This window comes from Heloderma suspectum, chromosome 4, assembly GCF_057233095.1.
Source record: "Heloderma suspectum isolate Gila_16-S chromosome 4, 16-S_ref, whole genome shotgun sequence".
NCBI lineage: Eukaryota > Metazoa > Chordata > Lepidosauria > Squamata > Helodermatidae > Heloderma > Heloderma suspectum.
In genome coordinates, this window is record NC_139461.1 from 294,399,722 (window position 1) to 294,423,597 (window position 23,876).

General features: G+C 42.4%; 1 protein-coding gene and 1 long non-coding RNA gene across 4 annotated transcripts in view; one reads left to right on the top strand and one right to left on the bottom strand.

Annotated features, from left to right (window-relative positions):
• The window catches only part of SPO11 (SPO11 initiator of meiotic double strand breaks), a 34,596-nt gene extending 11,269 nt beyond the window's left edge, over positions 1-23,327 (top strand). Inside the window, exons 4-13 of the mRNA XM_084854225.1 lie at positions 2,771-2,837; positions 5,140-5,248; positions 7,496-7,582; positions 12,405-12,438; positions 12,669-12,778; positions 14,332-14,431; positions 16,462-16,499; positions 17,794-17,870; positions 18,697-18,808; positions 23,118-23,327. Of these exons, the coding sequence (XP_084710351.1) occupies positions 2,771-2,837; positions 5,140-5,248; positions 7,496-7,582; positions 12,405-12,438; positions 12,669-12,778; positions 14,332-14,431; positions 16,462-16,499; positions 17,794-17,870; positions 18,697-18,808; positions 23,118-23,237 (854 nt within the window). The 3' untranslated portion in view covers positions 23,238-23,327. The remainder of the gene's footprint in view (positions 1-2,770; positions 2,838-5,139; positions 5,249-7,495; positions 7,583-12,404; positions 12,439-12,668; positions 12,779-14,331; positions 14,432-16,461; positions 16,500-17,793; positions 17,871-18,696; positions 18,809-23,117) is intronic.
• LOC146348880 (uncharacterized) overlaps positions 1-23,876 on the bottom strand; it is an 86,638-nt gene that overhangs the window by 51,883 nt on the left and 10,879 nt on the right. Inside the window, exon 3 of one of the 3 annotated variants that reach the window (XR_014790748.1) lies at positions 12,590-13,592. The exons of the other annotated variants lie outside the window; for them this stretch is intronic. This is a non-coding gene — a long non-coding RNA (uncharacterized LOC146348880). Of the gene's footprint in view, positions 1-12,589; positions 13,593-23,876 lie in introns of those variants that run through there. 3 annotated transcript variants of the gene reach the window in all.

Here is a 23,876-nt window from a genome sequence, read left to right on the forward strand (position 1 = left end):
GGAAGTGGGATGGGTGGCTACAAAGAAGAGGGTATTTTCTGTTGTAGCACCCAGTTGTGGATGAGCTTCCCAGAGAGGTTCACCTGGCACCTATGTTGTACATTTTCCTTCTTATTTTCCCAGGCATTTTAGACTTTCAGTTTCTGTTTTAAATCTGTTGTTGTTGTTGTTGTTCAGTCATTCAGTTGTGTCCGACTCTTCGTGACCCCATGGACCATAGCACGCCAGGCCTTCCTGTCCTCTGCTCTCTCCTGGAATGTGCTCAAGTCCATATTCATTGCATCTGTGATGCTATCTAGCCATCTCATCCTCTGCTGTCTCCTTCTCCTTTTCAATCTTTCCCAGCTTTTCCAGGGAGTTTTCTCTTCTCATTAGGTGGCCAAAATATCTGAGCTTCAGCTTCAGTATCTGTCCTTCCAATGAGCAGTCAGGGTTGATTTCCTTTAGGATTTAAATTTGTTACTGTGTTTTAAATCTTTGTACTACCACTAGGATTTATTTTGGCTTTTACTTCTATTTTATATTGTGGTTTTAAACTTTTATAGCGCATCTTATGTTGTATTTTATGGTTTTGTTGTGAACCGCCCAGAGAACTTTGGCGATTAGTTGGTATAGAAATGTAATAAATAAATAAATAGTAGCCCCTGCTACGTGGAGTAAGACTGCCAAATTCAAACAAATATGCGTGGGGTGTTTTTTTGCAAGTAACCTTAACATTTTGATTTTGTGTTTTAAAAGGAACTGCCTATAACTTTATTTCTTGGAATAATTGCATGAAATTTGCAGGCACAGTTGCCCCTTCTGATGCAATGAAGCCTGCAGATTTCAAGTAAACAGGTGCCGGGGGGTTTGTGAAAGATTTTACACTCTGGGGATTTCCAAAAAAGGGTTTGTTCCCCACCCACCCACCCACCCATCTTTGGTGGGCAATTTAGAATTTTCTAGTACCTGGGGTGTCTTGGGTGACATGTGTACAAAATGTCAGGATGCTAACTAACCTTAAGAAGACCCATGCTGGATCAGACCAAGGGTACATCTAGTCCAGCATTCTGTTCACACAGTGGCCAACCAGCTGTCGACTGGGAATCCACAAGCAGGACATGAGTGCAACAGCACCCTCCCACCCATGTTCCCCAGCAACTAGTGTACATAGGCTCACTGCCTCTGGTACTGGAGGTAGCACATAGCCATCGGGACTAGTAGCCATTGATAGCCTTTTCCTCCAGGAATTTGTCCAACCCCCTTTTAAAGCCATCCAAACTGGTGGCCATCACTATACCCTGTGGTAGTGAATTCCATAGCTTAACTATGTGTGAAGAAGTCCTTCTTTTTATCTGTCCTGAATCTCCCACCAATCAGCTTCATAGGATGACCCCAAGTTCTAGTATTTTGTGAGAGGGAGAAAAATGTCTCCCTATCCACATTCTCCACACCCTGCTTAATTTTGTAGATCTCTATCATGTCTCTCCTTACCCTCCTTTTTTTCAAGCTAAACAATCCTAGCTGTTGTAACCTTCTCTCATAGGGGAGATGCTCCAGCCTCTTGATGATTCTAGTTGCCCTTTTCTGCACCTTTTTTTTCAGCTCTACAATATCTTTTTTTAGGTGTGGTGACCAGAATGGTACACAGTATTCCAAGTGTGGCTGCACCATAGATTTGTATAGGAGCAGTATGATCTTGGCAGTTTTATTCTCAATTCCTTTTCTAATTATGCCTAACATAGAGTTTGCCTTTTTAACAGTGGCCACACACTGGGTTGACACCATCATTGAGCTGTCCACCACAACCCCAAAATCTCTTTCCTGCTCAATCACCACTAGGTCAGATCCCATCAGGCTGAAGTTTGGAGCTCTTCACAATCTCTTTTTGTTTTAACCACCCTAAATAATTTGAAGTCATTGGTAAACTTGGCCACTTCACTGCTCACTCCTAATTCCAGATCATTTATGAACAGGTTGAAAAGCATTGGTCCTAATACAGATCCCTGTGGGACTCCACTATTTACTTTCCTCCATTGGGAGAATTTATCATTTATACCTACGCTTTGTTTTCTGTTCTTTAACCAGTTACTGCTCCATAAGAGGACCTGTCCTCTTATTCCATGACTGCTAAGTTTTCTCAGGAGTCTTTGACGAGGGACTTTGTCAAAAGCCTTTTGGAACTCCAAGTAAACAATGTCTACCAGATCACCCATGTCTACATGTTTACCGACACTCTCAATAACTTCTGTATCAGTGAATAAGTTGGTTAGTGAGTGAGGCCCAAGTACCTTTTATATATAATGGCTTTGGTCCAACTAAAGTCAGTTGTGCTTAAATCCCATTGAAGTCAATGGAGCATGTTAAGTTATCTGTCTTCACTGCACTACATTCAATGAGATGCCCATGTGATTGTGCCTCTCTGTCCCCATTCTGGCACAACTACTCACATTCAAATACCTTTTAAAACTAGACTTGGATTGGGGTAACTGATTATAGGGCAAGTCTGAAAATGAAAATTTTTTTTTACAACTAAGCATCCTAACCTGGCACATGAAATTTACCTTGTAATAAGAGGCCAGAATTCAGGCACAAAACAAGGTGGAATGTTGGGCTGTGTGAGTTCTTCTTTCTTCAGATTTGAACAAGAGGGCACTTCCAATTGTAGTAAAGAGGGTATATCTAGGTTTGCAGAGGTATTGTATGTGAAAATACAGCTAACAGCATGCAGATATTTTCAGTAACTGTCAGATGGTTGATAATATTTATTAGGTTTTATTTTACATTTCAGCTCTATTACTTAAAATATTATCTATTATCTACAAGATGGTGCAGACAAATATTTATGCAACTAAAAGGTAAGAATATTTATACGTAATTGCAAAACTAAATATACAATTAAAATTATATTAAATTAAAATGTTTCATGGATTGGATATGATACACCATTTGTAGGTGAAGAATTTCAAATTATTTACATCTTACCATACAAGCAAGTAGGAACAGTTGTCCTTCTATACACATAGCTCTGAAATGTACTTAACAAGCAGGTACCAGCAGTTTTGTTTGAACACTGGAAAGATATAACTTTTGTCATTTAATTTAGCTTTTTTCATGGACCTTTCACGGACCATAGATTTAAAGATTCCTCCATTGCCCCACAGCAGGCACCTGTTTGGGCCCAGGCTCTCTGTAACAGAGGTGGAGTGATTTCAGCTAGAGCTGTCTATTTTTTAAAAACTAGAATCACCATAGTTTAGCAATGTTTTCAAAATTTGCAAAGCAAAAGTACATATAACTAATCTGTGTTAAGTGCTCCTGTGAAAACACTCTTGATTAATAACAGAAGTACTGCCTTTCTGAATCCGCGCAAAATCTTAGTCCAACATTCTCTACAAGAATCCAAGTACTAAGTCCATCACAACTGTTCAGTGACTCACTAGTGAATTGCAGCCTACCTCCTGCACTTCCCTGCTCTATGATCATCATAATCTGCCACCAGAGGTGCTATGTCTGTGCCACCATACAGCATGACACTTGAGCAATTGTCTCAACAGCATAGGTAACCAAGGTCCACTGTGACACCGTGCTTGAGACAGATTTGAATAACTACTGGCTTTTATATTTTCAGTCGGAGAGTGGCTGTTGCTTCTGTCTCCATATGCATTGATTCATGCTACATTGGGACAGTAACTATCTCTAACAGTCATCTTAAGACTGCAGCATATTGCAGATGGGGATTTTATCATCTTCCCTACCGGGACCATCCCATTTTTCTTTTTAAACACTGAGCCTGGGAGTTATGTCTGAGTTTTTCTAATTAGCCAATGTAACAGCTGCATTTTTGTGACATCAGAGTGGCTGTTGCAAGTCCCAAATGAATATAGCTGATCGAGTTTTATTGGCTTTAAGTGTTCACTTAATAAAGCATGAAGACAGTAGCTAATTTCTTCAGACTTCATTTATACCCTTAACCAGGTCCAAACCTAACAACTGCCACATAAAAGATGTAGTGGGTTAACCCACTTGGCAGAAAAAAGTATTTATTTGTTTAGTGCATTTATATCCTGCCTTTCCTCCAAGGAGCTCAAGGCAGCATACATGGTTCCCCCTGGTCTTCTATCCTCACAACCCTGTAAGGTAGATTAGGCTGAGAGAGACTGGCCCAGGGTTCATGGCTGAGTAGGTATTTGAAACTGGGCCTCTTCAGTCCTAGTCCAATACTCTAATCACTGTAAAGATTACTGTTGAAAAGTTCTGAATAAGAGTAGTTTGGAATATCCCCCGTTTGCTTCTTTTCTATGAATTTCAACTATTATTATTAACTATGAATTCCACTCTGTTGAAGACAGACAGGGCATAGGGAAGCAGGCACAGGAGATGTGATGATATTTATGGTCCATGCCAGTGGGCACTTAACTAAATATTCATAATCTAATGAATATTAAAGCATTCCCTACATCAGGGGTCCCCAACCCCCAGGCCATGGACCGGTACCAGTCCGTGGCCTGTTAGGGACCAGGCTGCAGTAGGGGTGTGGGAACCCCCCTTACCTTGGGTCCGTGTGTGGGGGGGAGGCGATCTGTCCTCCCCCCTGCCCCAGAATCCTTGCCGGCCCTGGCCAGCTCCGCTCCGCGGCAAGTCTGCGGAGCTGCCAGCTGGGTCTGGCCCTGTTCTTTGCAGTAACAGCCTATTACTGCAAATAACAGGGACGTAAATGGCATCCGCTACACGGACGCCATTTGCGTCCCAGTGGGTGGAAGTCCACTCCCGGCCGGAGCCTGTTCTTTGCAGTAATAGCCTATTAATGCAAAGAACAGGGATGCAAATGGCATCCGCTATGCAGATGCCATTTGTGTCCCAGCGGCCGGAAGTCCTCCCCCAGCCGGAGCTGGCCAGCAGCTCTGTGGACTCGCTGCAGAGCGGAGCCGGCGAGGATGGGGGGGGGACGGATCCCGCCCGCAGATCCAAGGTAAGGGGGGTTCCCACACCGCTACTGCAGCCCGGTCCCACCCACCCCCCGTCCGTGGAAAAATTGTCTTCCACGGGCCAGTCCATGGTCCCAAAAAGGTTGGGGACCGCTGCCCTACATAACATCAGAATAATATGGAACTATTAAAATTTCATTTATTTTAAAACAACAATATTTTATCTTGACAGAGATATATTTTACACTGATACAGTACATTTTGGTAACCAAAGAGTTGTGGACAACATTATTGATGACATTTCCTGTATGCTCAAGATACCTAGGAGGAACCTACATATTGTTAAGTATTAAACTCTTACATGATGTCAACAATTGGATCATCCTTCCCCTTTGCAATCAACACAATGAGACAAAGCTTCAGGCTAATATGACTTTGTTTTGCTAGAGACTAACCTTTCTACAAATGCAGATTCAAGACTGCCTCAGGCTTTAAACAACTAATCTACGATCTCTAATCAGGGCAGATGAACCAGAGGGTAGTGAAGTTGCTGACAGTTTGCTCGTGAACCTCATGGCCAAACTTGCTTTAAAGTGATGCCCCTCCCTTAGGGTGGCTCCCTCCTACGCTGGCTTCTAAGAGTGGCTATCCTGGCAGACTGTCTGAGCCCTGTCCCTAACTTTTTCCACTTTGCTTTGCGATGTGCCCTCGCGTTTCTAAAGTCACGCCCGCCCCTCCTCCTCCTCAGAAACTAACCGATGGAGGGAGGGGGCAGCGACTCAGCCTGGGCCATCTGTTTGTCAAGGCCTTCAGAGGAATCTCTCCCACCATCTTGGGGTCCCTCCCCTGGGCTCTGATCTAGCTGTTCCAACTCTGATTAAGAATCAGAGCTGTCAGACATCTCAGCGGGTTTGGACTCATCCCTGACACATGATTTGTAAAAGTTGAACACATTTGGAAAGCGCTGCAAATACATATTTTATTAATTTACAGCTTTAGTATTTACAAATGGGGATGACAAGATAAGTATGGATCCTTAGTCCATTTCTGGGAGATTATAGAATTGGTTCCAGATTTAGTGATGTATAGCCATACTTAATCGTCATTGAAATTTATTTATTTATTACATTTCTATACCGCTCAATAATAGCCAAGGCTCTCTGGGCGGGTCACAAAAATTAAAACCACAAAATGCAGCATAAAATACAATATAAAATATAATAGCTTAACTACAGCATAAAAGTACAACCAGAATGCAACCTAGCATCAATGCAGAGATTTAAAACAGAGCTAAAGATCAGAATGCTAAAATGCCTACAAAATCAGTAAGACTTATAACTAACTTCATTATTTCAGTAAGTCTACTCCAAGTACGATGAAACTAACCCATCCTGAACAAATGCTTAATATCAACTAATGTCTCAGCAAAACACCTCGTGGTAACTGAGTACCCCAGATGCTCATAAGGAACAGAATTTACAGTTGCTTTTCTCAAGATGCCCCCTTCATTTCTTCCAATGAGTTACCCTTCTCTGTTGCAACTTTCCAACTTGCTGTCTCATTGTCCTGGTCACCTTCTCTGACACAGACACAACATGACATCAGCATGCTCTACATCTTCAGCCAGCCCTGTAGTTATTTCCATTTCCAAGCTCCTTGTTTGATCTGTCTAGTTACGGAGATCTTATCATATTTAACCAAAAAAATCATAACGTCTTTACAAATCGGTTTTAGTTCATGACAGTATTCTGAAAGGTATTAAGCATTATTATTTTTTAATACAATACATTGTAATAATCAGAGATACTAGCAAAATTTATACTTCCAGGCTTAGAAATACAAGTTTCAGGGGCCTGTACTACTCACCTTACCTTTGAAATGAGAATTGCAACTCGTAAATATTCTCCAGCTCAGATTTTGATCCCCAACCTCCTTTTTCTGATGCACCTTGCTCACCAGGCTACAGTGGCAGCTGCAAGCCACATGAGAGGGAAGAAAGCATGGAGAGGTCTCTTCCCTACCCCACCCCCACCTCTGATGGTGGCGGTCTAGCAAGCCAAATGCAAAGAGAGGCGGGGGGGGGGGACTCTCCCCTCCCTTTCTATGCTTGATATGCTGACATTGCAGTAGTCCTTGAAAGGCTACACTTCACAAGGACTAGCTGCTTCAGTGTTAGAATGGGGAGGGCGAGACACCTCCCTTCTCTGCTGCAGAAGTGCTACTGCCAGAGAGGGTGGGAAAGAGTCCTCCCTCCCGTCCCTCTTTGCTACTGCAGTGCCAGCCTAGTAAGTGGAGTGGGAGGGGTTTGAGAAGGTAAAGGGAGCTTGGAGGGTGGGAGGAAAAGGTTTTGGGAATGGGGAATTTATTTCTAAAGCCAGATATGCTTGAAATAAGCCAATTATTTCCCAATTTTTGTGAAATAAATCAGATTATTTTCTGAGCCCACGTGAAGTTGCCCATCTCAAGCAACAATAAAAAAGAATATGTCCATACTTGTTCATTAAGACATGTCTGCATTTTTCTATCTCGCACATACAATTAATAATGTATACTATTCTTTGACTATAGAATACTTTTCTTTTCTGCAGCTGTCTACCAGCAAAGGTTGCATTGCTGGTAATCTAAGTTATATTGAGGAGGATGGTACTAAAGTCAACTGCACCTGCACTACAACGGTATATATTACTGGATTCTTATGCTATTGCTTTTTATTAATTCATTTTATAACATTATATATGATATGCATTTGTGGTTTTGCAATGTATTTTGAGTATTATAACCTATAACTTTGATTCAATTCTTTCAAAGAGAAACCAGAACTGTCTTCTACACCATCTTAAAATAACCCTGCATTGGGCAATAAATTACCTTCTATTCACCTTCCTACATCTGGTGCCTTCCCTTCTTCCCTTTGTGCATTGTAACTACCTTGTTAATTCCCAATATCCATAGATCTTTCATTGTACAATAATTCTTGGCCACAAACCTCCCAGAATCAGAATCAGGATAAGGCCTTTAACATGTTTTCAACACAACTTCTACGTGTCAATAAACGGATCACTGCCTTGTTGTGGCGAAGGGGCTTGCGTAACTCAGTGAAGCCATAAGCTATGCCGTGCAGGGCCACCCAAGACGGACAGGTCATGGCAGAGAGTTCTGACAAAATGTGGTCCACTGGAGAAGGAAATGGCAACCCACTCCAGTATTCTTGCCAAGAAAACCCCATGGAAAGTATCACAAGGCTAAAAGAGATGACGCCGGAAGATGAGCCCCTCAGGTCGGAAGGTGTCCAATATGCTACTGGGGAAGAGCAGAGGGTATCTCCAAGTAACGCCAGAAAGAGTGAAGCGGCTGGGCCAAAGCTGAAAGGACACTCAGCTGTGGATGTGTCTGGTGGTGAAAAGAAAATCCGATGCTGTAAAGAACAATATTGTTTAGGAACCTGGAATGTCAGATCAATGAATCAAGGTAAGCTGGAGGTGGTCAAAAATGAGATGGCAAGATTGAACATCGACATCTTGGGAATCAGCGAACTAAAATGGACAGGCATGGGCGAATTTAATTCAGGTGACCATCATATCTACTATTGTGGGCAAGAATCCCGTAGAAGAAATGGAGTAGCACTCATAGTCAACAAAAGGGTGGGAAAAGCAGTATTGGGGTACAATCTTAAAAATGATAGAATGATCTCAGTACGAATCCAAGGCAAACCATTCAACATCACAGTAATTCAAGTCTATGCCCCAACCACTGAGGCCGAAGAAGCTGAGGTTGATGGGTTCTATGAAGACCTACAACACCTTCTAGAACTAACACCAAAAAAAGATGTCCTCTTCATCATAGGGGATTGGAATGCTAAAGTAGGAAGTCAAGAAATCACCGGGATAACAGGTAAGCATGGCCTTGGTGTACAAAATGAAGCAGGACAAAGGCTCATAGAGTTTTGCCAAGAGAACATGCTGATCATAGCAAACACTCTTTTCCAACAGCACAAGAGGCGACTCTACACATGGACGTCACCAGATGGTCAATATCGAAATCAGATTGATTATGTCCTTTGCAGCCAAAGATGGAGAAGCTCCATACAGTCAGTAAAAACAAGACCTGGAGCTGACTGTGGCTCAGATCATGAGCTGCTTCTTGCAAAATTTCGGCTTAAATTGAAGAACGTCGGGAAAACCACTAAACCGTTCAGGTATGACCTAAATCATATCCCTGATGAATATACAGTGGAGGTGAGGAATAGATTTAAGGGATTAGACCTGATAGACAGAGTGCCTGAGGAACTATGGACGGAGGTCCGTAACATTGTTCAGGAGGCAGCAACGAAATCCATCCCAAAGAAAAAGAAATGCAACAAAGCCAAGTGGCTGTCTGATGAGGCTTTACAAGTAGCTGAAGAAAGAAGGGAAGCGAAAAGCAAGGGAGAAAGGGGAAGATATACCCAACTGAATGCAGAGTTCCAGAGAATAGCAAGGAGAGACAAGAAGGCCTTCTTAAATGAACAATGCAAAGAAATCGAGGAAAACAACAGAATGGGAAAGACTAGAGATCTCTTCAAGAAAATTGGAGATCTCAAGGGAACGTTTTGTGCAAAGACGGGCATGATAAAGGACAAAGAAGGCAGGGACCTAACAGAAGCAGATGAGATTAAGAAGAGGTGGCAAGAATACACAGAAGAACTATACAGGAAAGATCTGAATGTCCCTGATAGCCATGATAGTGCGGTCACTGAACTTGAGCCGGACATCCTCGAGAGTGAAGTCAAGTGGGCCTTAGGAAGCATTACTAACAACAAAGCTAGCGGAGATGACAGTCTTCCAGCTGAGCTATTTAAAATCCTAAAAGATGATGCTGTTAAAGTGCTGCATTCAATATGCCAACAAATCTGGAACACTCAACAGTGGCCACAAGACTGGAAAAGGTCAGTTTACATTCCAATTCCAAAGAAGGGCAACGCCAAAGAGTGTTCAAACTACCGCACAATTGCGCTCATTTCACATGCCAGCAAGGTGATGCTCAAAATCCTACAAGCTAGGCTTCAGCAGTATGTGAACCGAGAACTACCGGAAGTACAAGCTGGATTTAGAAGAGGCAGAGGAACTAGAGATCAAATTGCCAACATTCGCTGCATCATGGAGAAAGCAAGAGAATTCCAGAAAAATGTCTATTTCTCCTTCATTGACTACGTTAAAGCCTTTGATTGTGTGGATCACAACAAACTGTGGCAAATTCTGAAAGTGATGGGAGTACCAGACCACCTTACCTGTCTCCTGAGAAACCTGTACGAGGGTCAAGAAGCAACAGTCAGAACCAGACATGGAACAACCGATTGGTTCAAAATTGGGAAAGGAGTACGACAAGGCTGCATATTGTCACCCTGCTTATTTAACTTATATGCAGAGTACATCATGAGAAATGCCGGGTTGGATGAATCAGAGGTTGGAATTAAGATTGCCGGGAGAATTATCAACAACCTCCGATATGCAGACGATACCACCCTAATGGCAGAAAGCGAAGAGGATCTCAAGAGCCTCTTGTTGAGGGTGAAAGAGGAGAGTGCAAAAGCTGGTTTGAAACTCAACATTAAAAAAACTAAGATCATGGCATCTGGCCCCATCACTTCCTGGCATATAGAAGGGGAAGAAATGGAAGCAGTGACAGATTTTACTTTCTTGGGCTCCAAGATCACCGCAGACGGTGACTGTAGCCATGAAATTAAAAGACGCTTGCTCCTTGGGAGGAAAGCTATGGCCAACCTAGACAGCATAGTAAGAAGCAGAGACATCACCTTGCCGACAAAGGTCCGTCTAATCAAAGCTATGGTTTTCCCAGTAGTAATGTATGGCTGTGAGAGCTGGACTATAAGGAAGGCTGAGCGCCGAAGAATTGATGCTTTCGAACTGTGGTGCTGGAGAAGACTCTTACGAGTCCCCTGGACTGCAAGGAGGTCAAATCAGTCCATCCTAAAGGAAATCAACCCTGAGTGCTCCTTGGAAGGACAGATAATGAAGCTGAAGCTCCAATATTTTGGCCACCTAATGCGAAGAGAAAACTCCCTGGAAAAGACCCTGATGCTGGGAAAGACTGAAGGCAAAAGGAGAAGGGGACGGCAGAGGATGAGATGGCTAGATAGCATCACGGATGCAATGAATATGAACTTGAGCACGCTCCGGGAGAGAGCGCAGGACAGGAAGGCCTGGCGTGCTATGGTCCATGGGGTCACGAAGAGTCGGACACGACTGAACGACTGAACAACAACAACAACAACAATCCATTTAAAAGATTAAAAAAAACCACGGAGTACACATGCTCCCTCCTCTACATGCAATGGGAGGAGATTAGAAGCTTCCATTCATGGAAGCTGAAAACTATGCTGTTTCTGTTGCACAAACAGAAGTATGGACAAACAAGCCATAGTTTATGAAGTTCAGCTGAAATGGCAAACTTCAGTTTTCCAGACATTAAGAATTAAACCAGGAACACACAAAGGGGAAAGACGAGGAAGGAACCAAGGCACATGGCTGCTCATTCACATATTGGGCTACTTAAAAATAAACCCCACATCCAAAGAATGATATTCACTATGTATGTACGGTTCTCTTGCACGTGTAAGCTGGCGCATTCATTTTGATGGAGGAGGAAGAACCATGTGAATAATGCAACACATATGCAGACCTGTTACGAAACAAATGGGTAAGCTATTACAGGCCCAAGAGACCTGTGTGTGCTTCAAATTGCCCACGCCTGGAACACATTGCTGGATCAGAGGATTACAGTATTTCCAGACCAAGCAGAAATGGATGGTATAGGGGAAATCTCCTCTCCTTATATTTTACTAGAATTGTACATAAGGTTCCTTCATGATTTAATATTTCTCCAGAAAGCCTCATATTTCAGTATGTTCAGCTGTTCTAAACCTGGGCACCTGCAGTGATATAATGGTTAAACAGTAAGACCACACACTTCAGCTTATGATATATAGATTTCTGTGCCAATTTCCTCCCCCCACCCTCATTTCCTGTTTCTTTCTCCATATGTCCGCCATATTGAGTCAAATTCCAACATGAGATATGAAATGTTAACAAAGCTTTCCACAACTCTAAATATCAGCTAAAAAGCAATAGAACAAATGGAAAATAAGTTAAAAATGTCTGTAAACATCTGTCATCAGTATGTTTAGCTTTAGCTCTGTCTAGTGACTCCGTACTAAGTGTTCCAGCATAAAAGAAGGCTATTGTATTTTGGAAATGTGTCTTGGGCCCATTGATTTTCAACAACTGAGCAAGTACGGTTAGACTAGACTGTTAATATGAGGGCTGTAAGCACCATTAAAGCTTATCAAGACATAACTGGGAGTCTACAAAGCAATCAAGTATTATTATAGAAAACTATTTTGGAAATTAAGTACTTTGGGAAATTTATCCCTGTTTTTCATTATCTAATGGTTTTAAATTAATACTGTTTATTTTATTACTTTGTTTTTTGTTGTTTTAGGCAGCTGTACCATCTAATGTTGAAGGAATGAGAAGTATCCTTTAAGCAAAATATCTATTTGTAAACATGTTTTTTGTTTTAAGAGAGCGAGAGAGTCTAATACAAAAAAAATTTTCCCCTTTAAAACTGAGGTTCTGATATAGAGTTACTCATACCATAATAAGAGAATGAAACAGTCTTAACATATACTAAAGTATTCAGCACTTTATTATTTGGTGCAATAGAATTCAACCAATACTTTTTCATGTAACCTTAATATTACAGATTTGATCACAGATGCAAAATTTATTTTAATTGTAGAAAAAGATGCAACTTTTCAGAGACTGCTAGATGACAACTTCTGCAGTAGAATGTCTCCGTGCATAATCATCACGGTATGACGCTTACATTTTGGCCAATCAAATCCAGGCATTCTTTTTAGACCCATTTCAGTTGTCTTTTAGGCCTGGTTTTTGCACTGAAACTGCCTTGGTAGCCCTGTGAGATGAATTATGCTGGGAGAACGCAACCCCGTTGATTCTTCTGGACCTTTCAGTACCATCAACCATGGAATCCTTCTGGAAAGGTTGTCTGAGTTGGGTGTGAGCAGTATGGCTTTGAAGTGGTTCTGCTCATACCTGGATGACCATTTCCAGAAGATCGCACTGGGAGATTTCTGCTCAACTCCACAGCATTTATGCTTTGGGCCCCCTCAAGGTTCCATCATCCCTCGTCCTATTTAACATGAAACCACTGAGGACGGTCCTCTGGAGATTTAAAGTGCAGTGCCATCAGTGTGCTGATGATGTGTAGCTCTCTCTTTTTCATCAGTTTCAGGCAAGTCAGTCAAAGTGCTTAATCAGTGCCTGGCCATGGTGATGGACTGGATGAGGGCCAATAAATCGAAGCTCAATCCAGATGCAACTGAGATACTGTTGGTGGCTGGAACATCTATCTAGGATAGTGATGTTTAACCTGTTGTGGAAGGGGTTGCACTTACCACAGAAGATCAAGTTCATAATTTGAGGTTGCTTCTGGATCCATCTTTGTCACTACAGACAAAAGTCTCTTCTGTGGCACAACGCGTTCTACTAGGTTAGACTAGTATGCAACTACAACCCTACCTGGAAAGAGATAGCCTGGCATCCATGATCCATGCCTCGATAATCTCCCACTTAGATAAATGCAATGTGTTGTACATGGAGCTACCTTTAAAGATAGTGCAGAAACTTGGGTTAGTACAAAATATGGCAGCAAGAGTACCGACTGGAACCAGGTGTTGTGATCATATTACACCAGAATTGTACCATCTTCATTGGCTCCCAGGTTGTTTCTGGGCCCAATTAAAAGTGCTAATTTTAATCTATAAAGCCCTTCACGGCTTGGGGACACACATATTTGAAGGACCACCTCTTCCCATATATTCCTGCTTGTGCCCGGAGATAGTCATCAGGGGCCATGCTCCGAGTGCCCTCGTACTTATGTGCAGCAAGCTCCTTCTTAGCCACCCCCCCAGTTATGAAACACCCTCTCCAGGTAGGTCTGATTGGTGCCTACCTGAATGTCTTTTGGGCACCAGAAGACCTTTTTATTCTTGCAGTATTTTTACATGGTTGTATTCGTGTTGCCCCATTTGTATCTTAAAGTAGTTTTTATCCTGTTAACACTTTTTCGATCTTTTCATGGTTATCACCTGCTATGTTTTAGTCTCTGCTTGTTTTAAATGTGTGCTGCTTTGGATGTTGATCTTAAGTATGTGGATTTGATAGGATTTTTATTTGTGCTGCACCTGTATTTAAGTCATCCTGAGAACAATTTGTTATAGAGCAACTAATAAATAAATTTGTAATTTTATAACTTATTTGATTGGCAGTGCAATGATTTTTAAAGAGCTATTCAAAACACAGCTAATGATTATATAAACTCTGATTAGATATTATCTTTTTAGGGGAAAGGTGTACCAGATGTGAATACAAGGCTTCTAGTCAGAAAATTATGGGATACTTGTCATGTACCTCTCTTTGCTCTCATGGACGCTGACCCACATGGTAAGGAATCTCTACAGAAGTATAGCATATGTTTTAAAGCAATTGGAGAAATATGAATGGCGACTGTCAACTTCAGAGGTGGGGAACCTTTTGTCCCACTAAGAGCTGTATACTACTGAGGTAACCTGTTGGGCCCCACATGCTGGCAGTAGATGGGACCAGAGCCACCACACACACTTTTTTCCTCTCTCTCTCTCTCTCTCTCTCTGTCTCTCTCTCACACACACACACACACACACTCACTCACTCACTCACTCAGACACACACACACTCGAGAGGGAGAGGAAGTATGGCATGGTGATTATCTTAATTTAAAATCATCTCCCTCCCCGCCACACACACACACAAACACTTTCTCTGTCTGTCTGACACACATGCTCACACCCATCCATCCAGCCACACCCCACATCCTTGGAGGAGGTGGGTGATTGATTTAAACCTTGGGAGGCATTTGTAGGTGAAAACTGGTAGGTGGGATAAGATTAAGCATCCATCACCAATTTGCCTCTGCAAGTAACCCCCACCCCCTTACATTACAATACAAGAGGAACATGAAGTTGAGAATGCCATATTTCCCTAATAAAGTTTAGTTCTGCCCTTAGATAGTACAGTGAAGTCGAATCAGCCCCTGTGTCAGTAGCCACGGATGTAGACAAAACACACTTTCTTTCCTGCCTTGTCTATCTGATGGGCAGTACCCAAAGGTTTCCGTGTGATTCCTTGCAAAAGCTTTCTTCTTCTTTATTGGCTGCTGGGCCATATAACCTGAAGTCCGAATCAGCCCGTCAGCAGCCGCGGATGTAGACAAAACACACTCGAGTGGTGGGTTAAGAACATACTTTACTTGAGATATAACAAGCTTACATCTCAAGGTAAGTTGGCTGAGGTCAGCCTCATGGTTAGCATCCCTTCAGGAGGAAGTAGGAAGAAGAACACACAACAGAGGGAGGAGACAAGGAAAAGGCAACACAGTCTCCCAGGGACCCCTCCCACCTGACTCAGGTGCATATGAACCCTTCAAGTTCAGGTTAAGTGACTCATGGCCCGAGACCCTCCAACATAGAGTACACATCTTTCGAAAGCAGGTAATGATGAGGAAGACCACAGATGCAGAACCGGTAGCCTGTGGGTCAGAAGCCTCCTCTTTGGCACCGCCATTGTTTCCTCTTCCACCAAGGCAATCAATTGCACACCTCCTCCTCTGCCTCCTCCATGGATGTGGGGTGTGGATGTGTGTGTGTATGAGCAAGTCTCTCATACACACCTGTCCATACACACACACACAGACCCACCTCATAATGTAACACAGGGGGACACTAGCAGGTAGAAATTAACCTTTCCTCCCCACCAATTTCCCCCTGCAAATGCTCCCCTAGCAGTTTTAAATAATTCTTCCTCCAATTTGGTTCTGAAATCAGTAGCAGTGGAGGCTGGTGGTGGCTCCAGTTTCGGAGGGGTGGTGATTCCATTCTGGGATTTACTTAGAACCATCCAGAATTCTAAAGGTGCTATCCAAGGTGCTGCACCCATTTTGGGGGTAGGATGCAGCACCTTGGATAGCACCTTTAGAGTTCTAGCTACAACCCAGAATGGAATCACCACCCCTCCAAAACTGGGACCACCCGCCACCACCGAGCAGAAGTGAACGCAGCTGGCATGGAAGGGGGAGGGGGGTTGGCTGTGAAGAACATTGACAGGCTTGGAAGGGTTTGAGTTTCCCTCCCTTCCTAGTGCTGATCCTACAATCATGCCTCCACATTCCCATTATCTTGGCAAAAGCATAATTTGGAACACATGTTTGTTCATCTAACACCTAGCACCACCCTAATGCAAAATGAGGGAAAGTAATAGATCTGTTCATCATTTCTATCTTACATTGCTACAGGCTATGGCCTTGACAGACCTCATGGTTATGGTATGCAAAGACTTGGAATTAAGGCACATTCATACGTCTGTTAAAGATACCTCTAACCACTATATTTTCCTAATTGGCATAACACCATTGACATTTGATATTGTCTCTATACTAGGGATTGAAATAATGTGTATCTACAAGTATGGTTCTGTGGTAAGTTTTTTTTAATATCATTTCACACTTTGGCTCTATAGCTGAAATGTGAAAACTACTGCTGATTTATTTAAGTGGAACTGATATGTTATGCCCTATTTTGGTTTAGGAATAAAAGGTGATTTAGGGCCCAAGTTTTGTATATCTTGTAACTAATCAGGAAATACTTTGGAGTTCTGGTGGACAGCACAATGAAAATGTCAACTCAGGGTGTGGCAGTTGTGAAAAGTTGAATTCTGTACTAGGAATTATGATGGAAGGACATTAAAAATAAAACTGACAGCCTATTCAGAATGAGAGAGCACCCAGCTGGGCATTAATACTAAAATCTAGCCCAGTAGCCACAACTATATCACTAAATCCTCAGAATGACAGGGCTGGGATAGGAGTCAAGGAAGATCTTGTACCTCCTTGACAACTACATATAGTTGTTATACATATATATTTGATGAGGGAAGGAAGGGAATTTTTCTGTCTAAACTTACATAGGGTTGCACCTTAAATAATTTTGTCATGACAACATGTCTTAAGACCAGAAAAAAAACCCAACACGCATGTCCTTTATGCCACGAATGTTATAAAAAAAATGGTAAACATAATGTTTACTCATCCAATTCTTCAACTTGCTGTAATGTGACCTATTTGCTTTCCTTTTCTGGCAGATGCTTTTGGTTTACTAACAGTTTTGCTTCCGCAGTTTAGATAATGCACAGAAGAGTACACTTAGCACATGTCTGCACTACTTGTTCAGGTTGGGTTAAGGCTGATTTTAATCCCAGTCTAATTAATGTCAGCACGTTATGTTCATGTACTAGTGGGGGAAAGGAATGCCTTCCTTGCATCTCCTTTCTTCCTTTGGGAAGAACGACTTATTTGGCAACAAATACAAGATTCCTAACCCTTTGTTTGCTGCTAAAGTGCGTAGTGGCAGCAGTGGCAGCATTTGCAAAGTACTAATGTGTGTGTGTGTGGGGGGGTGCTTTTTCCTTCCCCTACCAGCCACTTTTCCTCTGTAAGCCCTGCCCCCCAGGGCTGCTATTCCCCACTTGATCAACAGACACATCTCAGAACCCTGATGAAATGTAGCTGGGTGGAGAGGTTGCAGAGGAAGAGCAGAAAGAGAATGATTCATTCATTGTCTATCTCACTACCACGCTTTTTGTGTCAAATAAAACTTCTAAGCAGACACAGCCTTAGTGATATTGCTTGAAAACCTGATTCTGTATTAAGCTTCAATTTAGCAAAGGCAAATATAACCAGTACTGAGCACAATAACTGTTATTTCATGTTTCAGTCTATGTCATTTGAAGCCCATCACCTCACAGTTCCAGCGATAAGATGGCTTGGCCTCCTTCCATCTGATTTTGACCGGTTAGTGATTTTTCTAAAAGATGTCATTATCATTGTTCTTTCACAAAAACAAAGCCAAAATTGGAAGACTTCTACTGGTTTATTCTGCACAAAATACTCATGGAAAGCGACAATCCCTTACACATATCAATCAGGATAAAGCTCAAAGTGCCTTATCAAACACCAAGAATGAGGCATTCAGCCAAGAAGTTCTAAATATATTGGCATGAGTACAACTTCCACTGAATTCCATGAGACTTTTTTTCCATTTAAGTAAGTGTGTTTATGGCTGGAACCTAACGTTTGAATTGTTTTTCAATATTAATTCTTCACTCAGTCATGATATTCAAAGCTGAGTGTGTTCCATGACAGTCAGAAAAAGTGCAGAAATTAGTACTGAATATACAATTCATTAACCGGAGCATTTCAGCTCCCTTGATATAGAAAAAGGCAGGTTTCAAACCTGCTTTCCTTCATGCATTTCCCCAGTAATGTTTTTGTGAGAGACAGACGTAACATGCAAATAGCAGCCAATGAATTAGAGCAGGATGGGGAAATGCTAGATGTGATGACAACAGATCTTTTACCAAACATTACTGGAAAAATAGGTTTAGGACCACTACCAGAAAAATATGTGGTGGGCCACTACGAAGTAGCACACTCATGCTCTGTGTAATGTATTGTTAGGCTTTTAGCTGAACATTGCATCTCATCATATCAGGCTCTTTTTGTTCCACCCAGTGTCTCATTACTATTATTTTAATGTGTTGTATGTAATTCATACAAATAAGATTTTTAAACAACTGTGAAAAATAAACATAGCAAGATTAACATATTTGCCTTCCAGGCTGAATATACCCAAGAATGCTTTGATTCCACTGACTAAACAAGATCAAAGTAAACTGGCCAGTTTGCAGATAAGACCTTATATTGCTTATCAGTCAGTTTGGAAAAGAGAAGTATGTATGAACCATATTATTTTCTGTTTATTATATCATATGCAACTTGAACAAGTTCACTTTTCTTCTGCTGGTGAAGAGCTCCGAACATAACAGAGAAGCACCTGACTTACACAAATTTTGGTGTACTGCTCATAGAGAAGCATGTAAAGTTCTCCCCAGAACTCAATCCATTGTTTTTGCTACTTGACACAGTAAGGAAGGTTAATTATTTGGCATGGTTTGAATTGGGAAACCATGCGTTATGTGTGATCAGCTAGCAAACCAGAATCAGGAGTAGATTTGCGAACCATAGCTTCAATCCAAACAACTGAGCAGAAAGAGAAAATGCATTTGTGCTATACCACCTGGAGCAAGGAGGAAAGCAGAAGATTGTCCCTGACTTTGTGCTGCATGTCTATGAAGTCAGGGCTGAGGGCTGGGTCTTGATGACCACAATTTTGGCCAGTCAAAAACTGTGGCCTCCACCCATAAAAAGAGCTTGTGCAAAAGTGTAATAAGTTGCATAAATGTAAGAACTTCTATTGATTTGAGGTCATGTTTCTCATGCAACACTCTTCTTCTAGATAGGATAAAGCCTTTTTCCTGCAGTGGAGAGTATCCTAGTCTGGGTTGCTCCTCCCACTTGATCCAGAAGGCAGGGCCAAATTTGAATAAAGCTGAAGTCACCTTCCCTGTGTGGGAGAACGCCTCCAAGTTCTGGTCCTGCCTAGCTCCGGAAAGCAGGGTGTCGGCAGAGCTCTGCCTGCAAACTACTTTTATACATATGACCTTCTTTTCTTCAATCTGCCTTTTGTCTGGGGAGCCTCCCAGTATCAGTATGGGTCATGCAGTCTCTTAGGCAGGGAGATAGCTCCGCGCTGTCTATTGATACTTCAGAAGAGCTGTTAGATGATTGGGGAAGGCGCAAGTGGGGGAGCATCTCCCAAACACCTGGTCCCTCAGGAGTGAAGACTGCCCATATGGGTGGTGAGTGCTCCGCTGCTTCGAAGGACCCTTCTGAGTCCCAGAATGTCTGCAAAGGGGGACTTGAAATTCCACACAGTGGGAAAGATTTGCCCAGATGTTTAGTTCTCCCGTCCAGGGGATACAGAGTGCAAGACTTGGTCTCCCCTTTGGTGAGTACTGTGGCTCACTCAGCATCCCCACCTCTCCTGTGATACACAGCTAAGCACTTCATCCTGAGTTTTGTCACTGAATTCACCAAATTTTAGTTAAAGAAATTAGACCAGCAAGAAGGCAGGTTGAAAGTTTACCTCAGGAAAGGTGGGAAACCCAGTCCACTTCGTTGGGTCATTCCTCAGCCGTCTGCTATTTTAACCACCTTAAAAAAGGCGGGAACTTTTCCCCTCACCATTTTCTTTCTCTGATGAAGAGGTTCCTGTGCCTTCTGATAGAGGGTGATCCCGGAGAAGCAACAAATGAAGATATTCCCCCTCCATGTCTCCACAGTCTTCTCTCAACCCTTGATGGCCCAGAACAGGCACAATTAGGGGGAAGAGGGTTCACAGACCTGAAGCCTCCTTGTCTAAGGTGGGGGTTGTCAAGACCCATGGCTTCTAGCAACCGCCATGTTCACAACCAAGTTAGAGGGGCAACAACAGAGATTAGTACTACTCCTTTACATAATTTGTCTGAGTCTTCCCTTCTCTCAGATAAAGAGGTAGGACAGTTGTCAGAGGAGGATCGGGAGGTGGCTCCCGTCCTGTACAGTGACTACTTCTGTCTTTCCAGTTGAACATTGCCCTACACTAATATATGAGGATACTGGTTCTTCAGTTGGTAAACACATCCTTGTAGGCCCCTTCCAACCCTACTATTCTATGATTCCTCTGCTGGTGCCTGTCAACAGCAATCAGGAAAGAGAATCTTCTGAAAGACCCCAAAAGGGTGCGAATCACTATCAATGCCAGCTTCAGAGGGTGGAGAGCCCATTGTGGCACAGCAGTTGCTCAGGGCAGGTGGTCCACTTCTGAGTCCCGCACATAAATTGGCTGGAACTTTGGGCGGTCCACCTAGCCCTACAGAAATTTCAGCCCATTGTTCAAGAGGAACAATCCACTGACTCTCTTAGTGGAACACCTTCAGGGGCAGTTCAATATGAAAGCAGATTAGTTGAATCGACAAGATGTCGATCAAAGAGAACGGAGCCTTCAACCTCAGGTGTTCTCTACCATAGTCCTTCAGTTCGGGACTCCAGGTGTGGATCTGTTCCCCTCTCCAATCGACTGAAAGGTGAGCAGGTTCATGTCAAGGACCCACACAGAAGGAGAGGATCAGATAAATGTCCTCTCAGCGGCCTGGCCCTGGGGTATGCCTTCCCACCTCTCTCTCTCCTATCAAGGTTTCTTGGATAGATTCATCTGGAGCAAGCAGAGGTATCCTAGTGGTTCCAGTAGGACTAAGAAGAGTGTGGTTTTCTGACCCGATAGCTCTGTCTATTCAAGATCCATGGTCTCTCCCATCCAGAAAGGGATCTCCTAAGTCAGAGAAGTGTGTTTCACCCTATCCCAAACTGGTTATAACTTCACACTTGATGACTGAACGGGGTAAATTAGAATGATGGGGACGCAGTGAAGTAGCAGTCTCCAACATCTTAATATTTCACAGAGCCTCTACAAATCAAATTTATGAGACCATATGGAGGGCTTTCTGCTACTGGTGCAGGTGCAAGAGATTCCAACTTTTGAGCACATTAAACTTTTGCTGGCCTTCCTACAGGCTAGCCTGTATTCAGGGACTGCAGCCTAATACATTTTTAGAAAACAAAAAGAGAAAAAAGGATAGGTTGTAGCCCTTAGCACCATTTGTGGCAGTAACAGGAAAATTCCTGTCCCAGCATCCACATATTAGATTTCTCGGAGGAACCTCCTTACTGCAACCTCCCACTGTACATGGGTTCCCTTCTTGGAATCTCCATACGGTTTTGAACGGCTTACTGAAACCTCTCTTTGAATCCCTACATACAGTGCCTTTACAACATCTTTCCTGGAAAATTTTATTTTTAAATTGCCATCACATCAGCAAGTAGGGTGTCAGAGCTCGGTGCAATCTCAGCTAGAAGGGAACTTTGCATTGTTGATAAGGACTACGCAGCTCTATGCACAGACCCTACCTTTGTACCCAAAGTGAACAGCTTGTACCATTGATCTCAAACTACCTTCATACCTTCTTTTTGTATGAAACCTCAAGCATGAAAAGGAATGGCACAAATTGGACGTACATAGGGCGGTCAAGATATATTTGGCCTATACGAAATTTTAGATTGTCTGGTTTGTTGTTTGTTTCTTTCCAACCAGCCACTATGGGAAGAAAGGTTTCAGTGGCAACACTTCAAAATGGATAAAAGCCTGCATCTCCCAGTGCTATGGCTTCTGCTGTCCCTGGGAGTCTTACAGCTCATTCCACAAGGAGCACAGCCACCACGGCTTAATTCAGCATGAATGCTCCTTTAATACACATTTGTTGAGTGGCAACTTGGTCTTCCATTTCCTCATTTGTCCACCAATATAAGCTGTATATGTTGCTTCTGCCAAGACATCCTTTGGCAGGCAGGTTCTGCATTGGATAGTCTTTACTTATTAAATTGAATAGCAGCAAGAGGCTTGCCCTAAGAAAGTACCGCTCAGGTACATCCCACACTAGGATACCCTCCTCCACTGTAGGAAAATGGAACGTTGAACTTACTGTGAAGGTTCCTTTCCTACAGTGGGTGGAGAGCATCCTACCCACCCAGGTGAGATTATGTTTTGCTGCTGGAAAGGAAATAATTCTTTCAGTTCATTGACCATTTATGTTCAGGTTATTTGCATAATAACATGAATAACATGAACTTGGATTCATGGAGAGTTCCTCTCTCCCTCCTCTGTTATTCTTGTTCTTACTCTATGATGTAAATATTTTTGCCTTTTTAGCTATTTTATTTCCGAAACTGGGAGGCGCTCTCCCACCCAGGGAAGGTGGCTTCAGCTTTATGCAAATATGGCCCTGCCTTCTGGAGTGAGTGGGAGAAGCAACCCAGACTAGGATACCCTCCATCCACCGTAGAAAAAGAACTTTCACATTTAAGTCCAATGTTCCATTCTGTGAATGGAATGCTAATGAAATGCTAATGAAATGCTAATGAAAGAGCACCTTGGAAACTAAGCTTATGGTTTGTGCTAACTGTAGCTTTGTCGGTCCATAGATTACACAACCCATAGTTAGAGATGTACAGATCAGTCTATTCAGTTACTCTTTTGAATCACTATAAATCATACATCACATCAACTTCAACCTGAAGTTTAATTTCCTGTGCTTTCCTTTACAGCTAGATATTATGGCAAAATCTAAAATGAAGGCTGAAATTCAAGCTTTGGCTTCTTTTTCATCTGATTATCTTTCCAGAGTGTATGTGCCAAACAAGTTGCAGTTTGGTGGATGGATATGAGTATTCAGACAACCTTCAAATTTCAAGAGGCAAATTTAGTTCAGAGTTGTTAAGACAGACCTCATAATATTTGCAATCATTCTACATGAAGAACAGTGAATAGACATTTACAGTTCCAGCTTGTAAAACGTGTTTGTGAATTTATTTTTGCCTTTGATTTTTTTTTGCAGTTGGTTGCTTCTCATCTGTATCCACATTATTTCACAAACTCTTAGGGCACAATCCTATACCTGTTTAGACAGAGAAAAGGCCTACAACTCCCAGCATGCCTCAGCCAACTTTGCTGGCTGGGGAATGCTGGGAGTTATAGGCCTTTTCTCTGTCTAAACATGCATAGGATTGCACCCTTAAATATATACCAATTGCACATTGGAAAAAAATACTGAATAGGAAAGAGGATACATGTTAACCCCCACTTTAAAAACGTGATTAATTTTCACAAATCAAACTTTAAATAAAGATCAGTGGCATAACCTGTGTTAGGTGTTGTACCTTTTATTTTTAAGAAATGTATTTATATTTAAAATTAGAATGATTCTAGTAAACATTTTAGCTCTTATTTAAGAAAATAAGACCCATGCTTCGAGACAAGTCCGGCACTCTGGAGAGCAATGAGAGCGGTGGTGGTTGCTCGCTCCC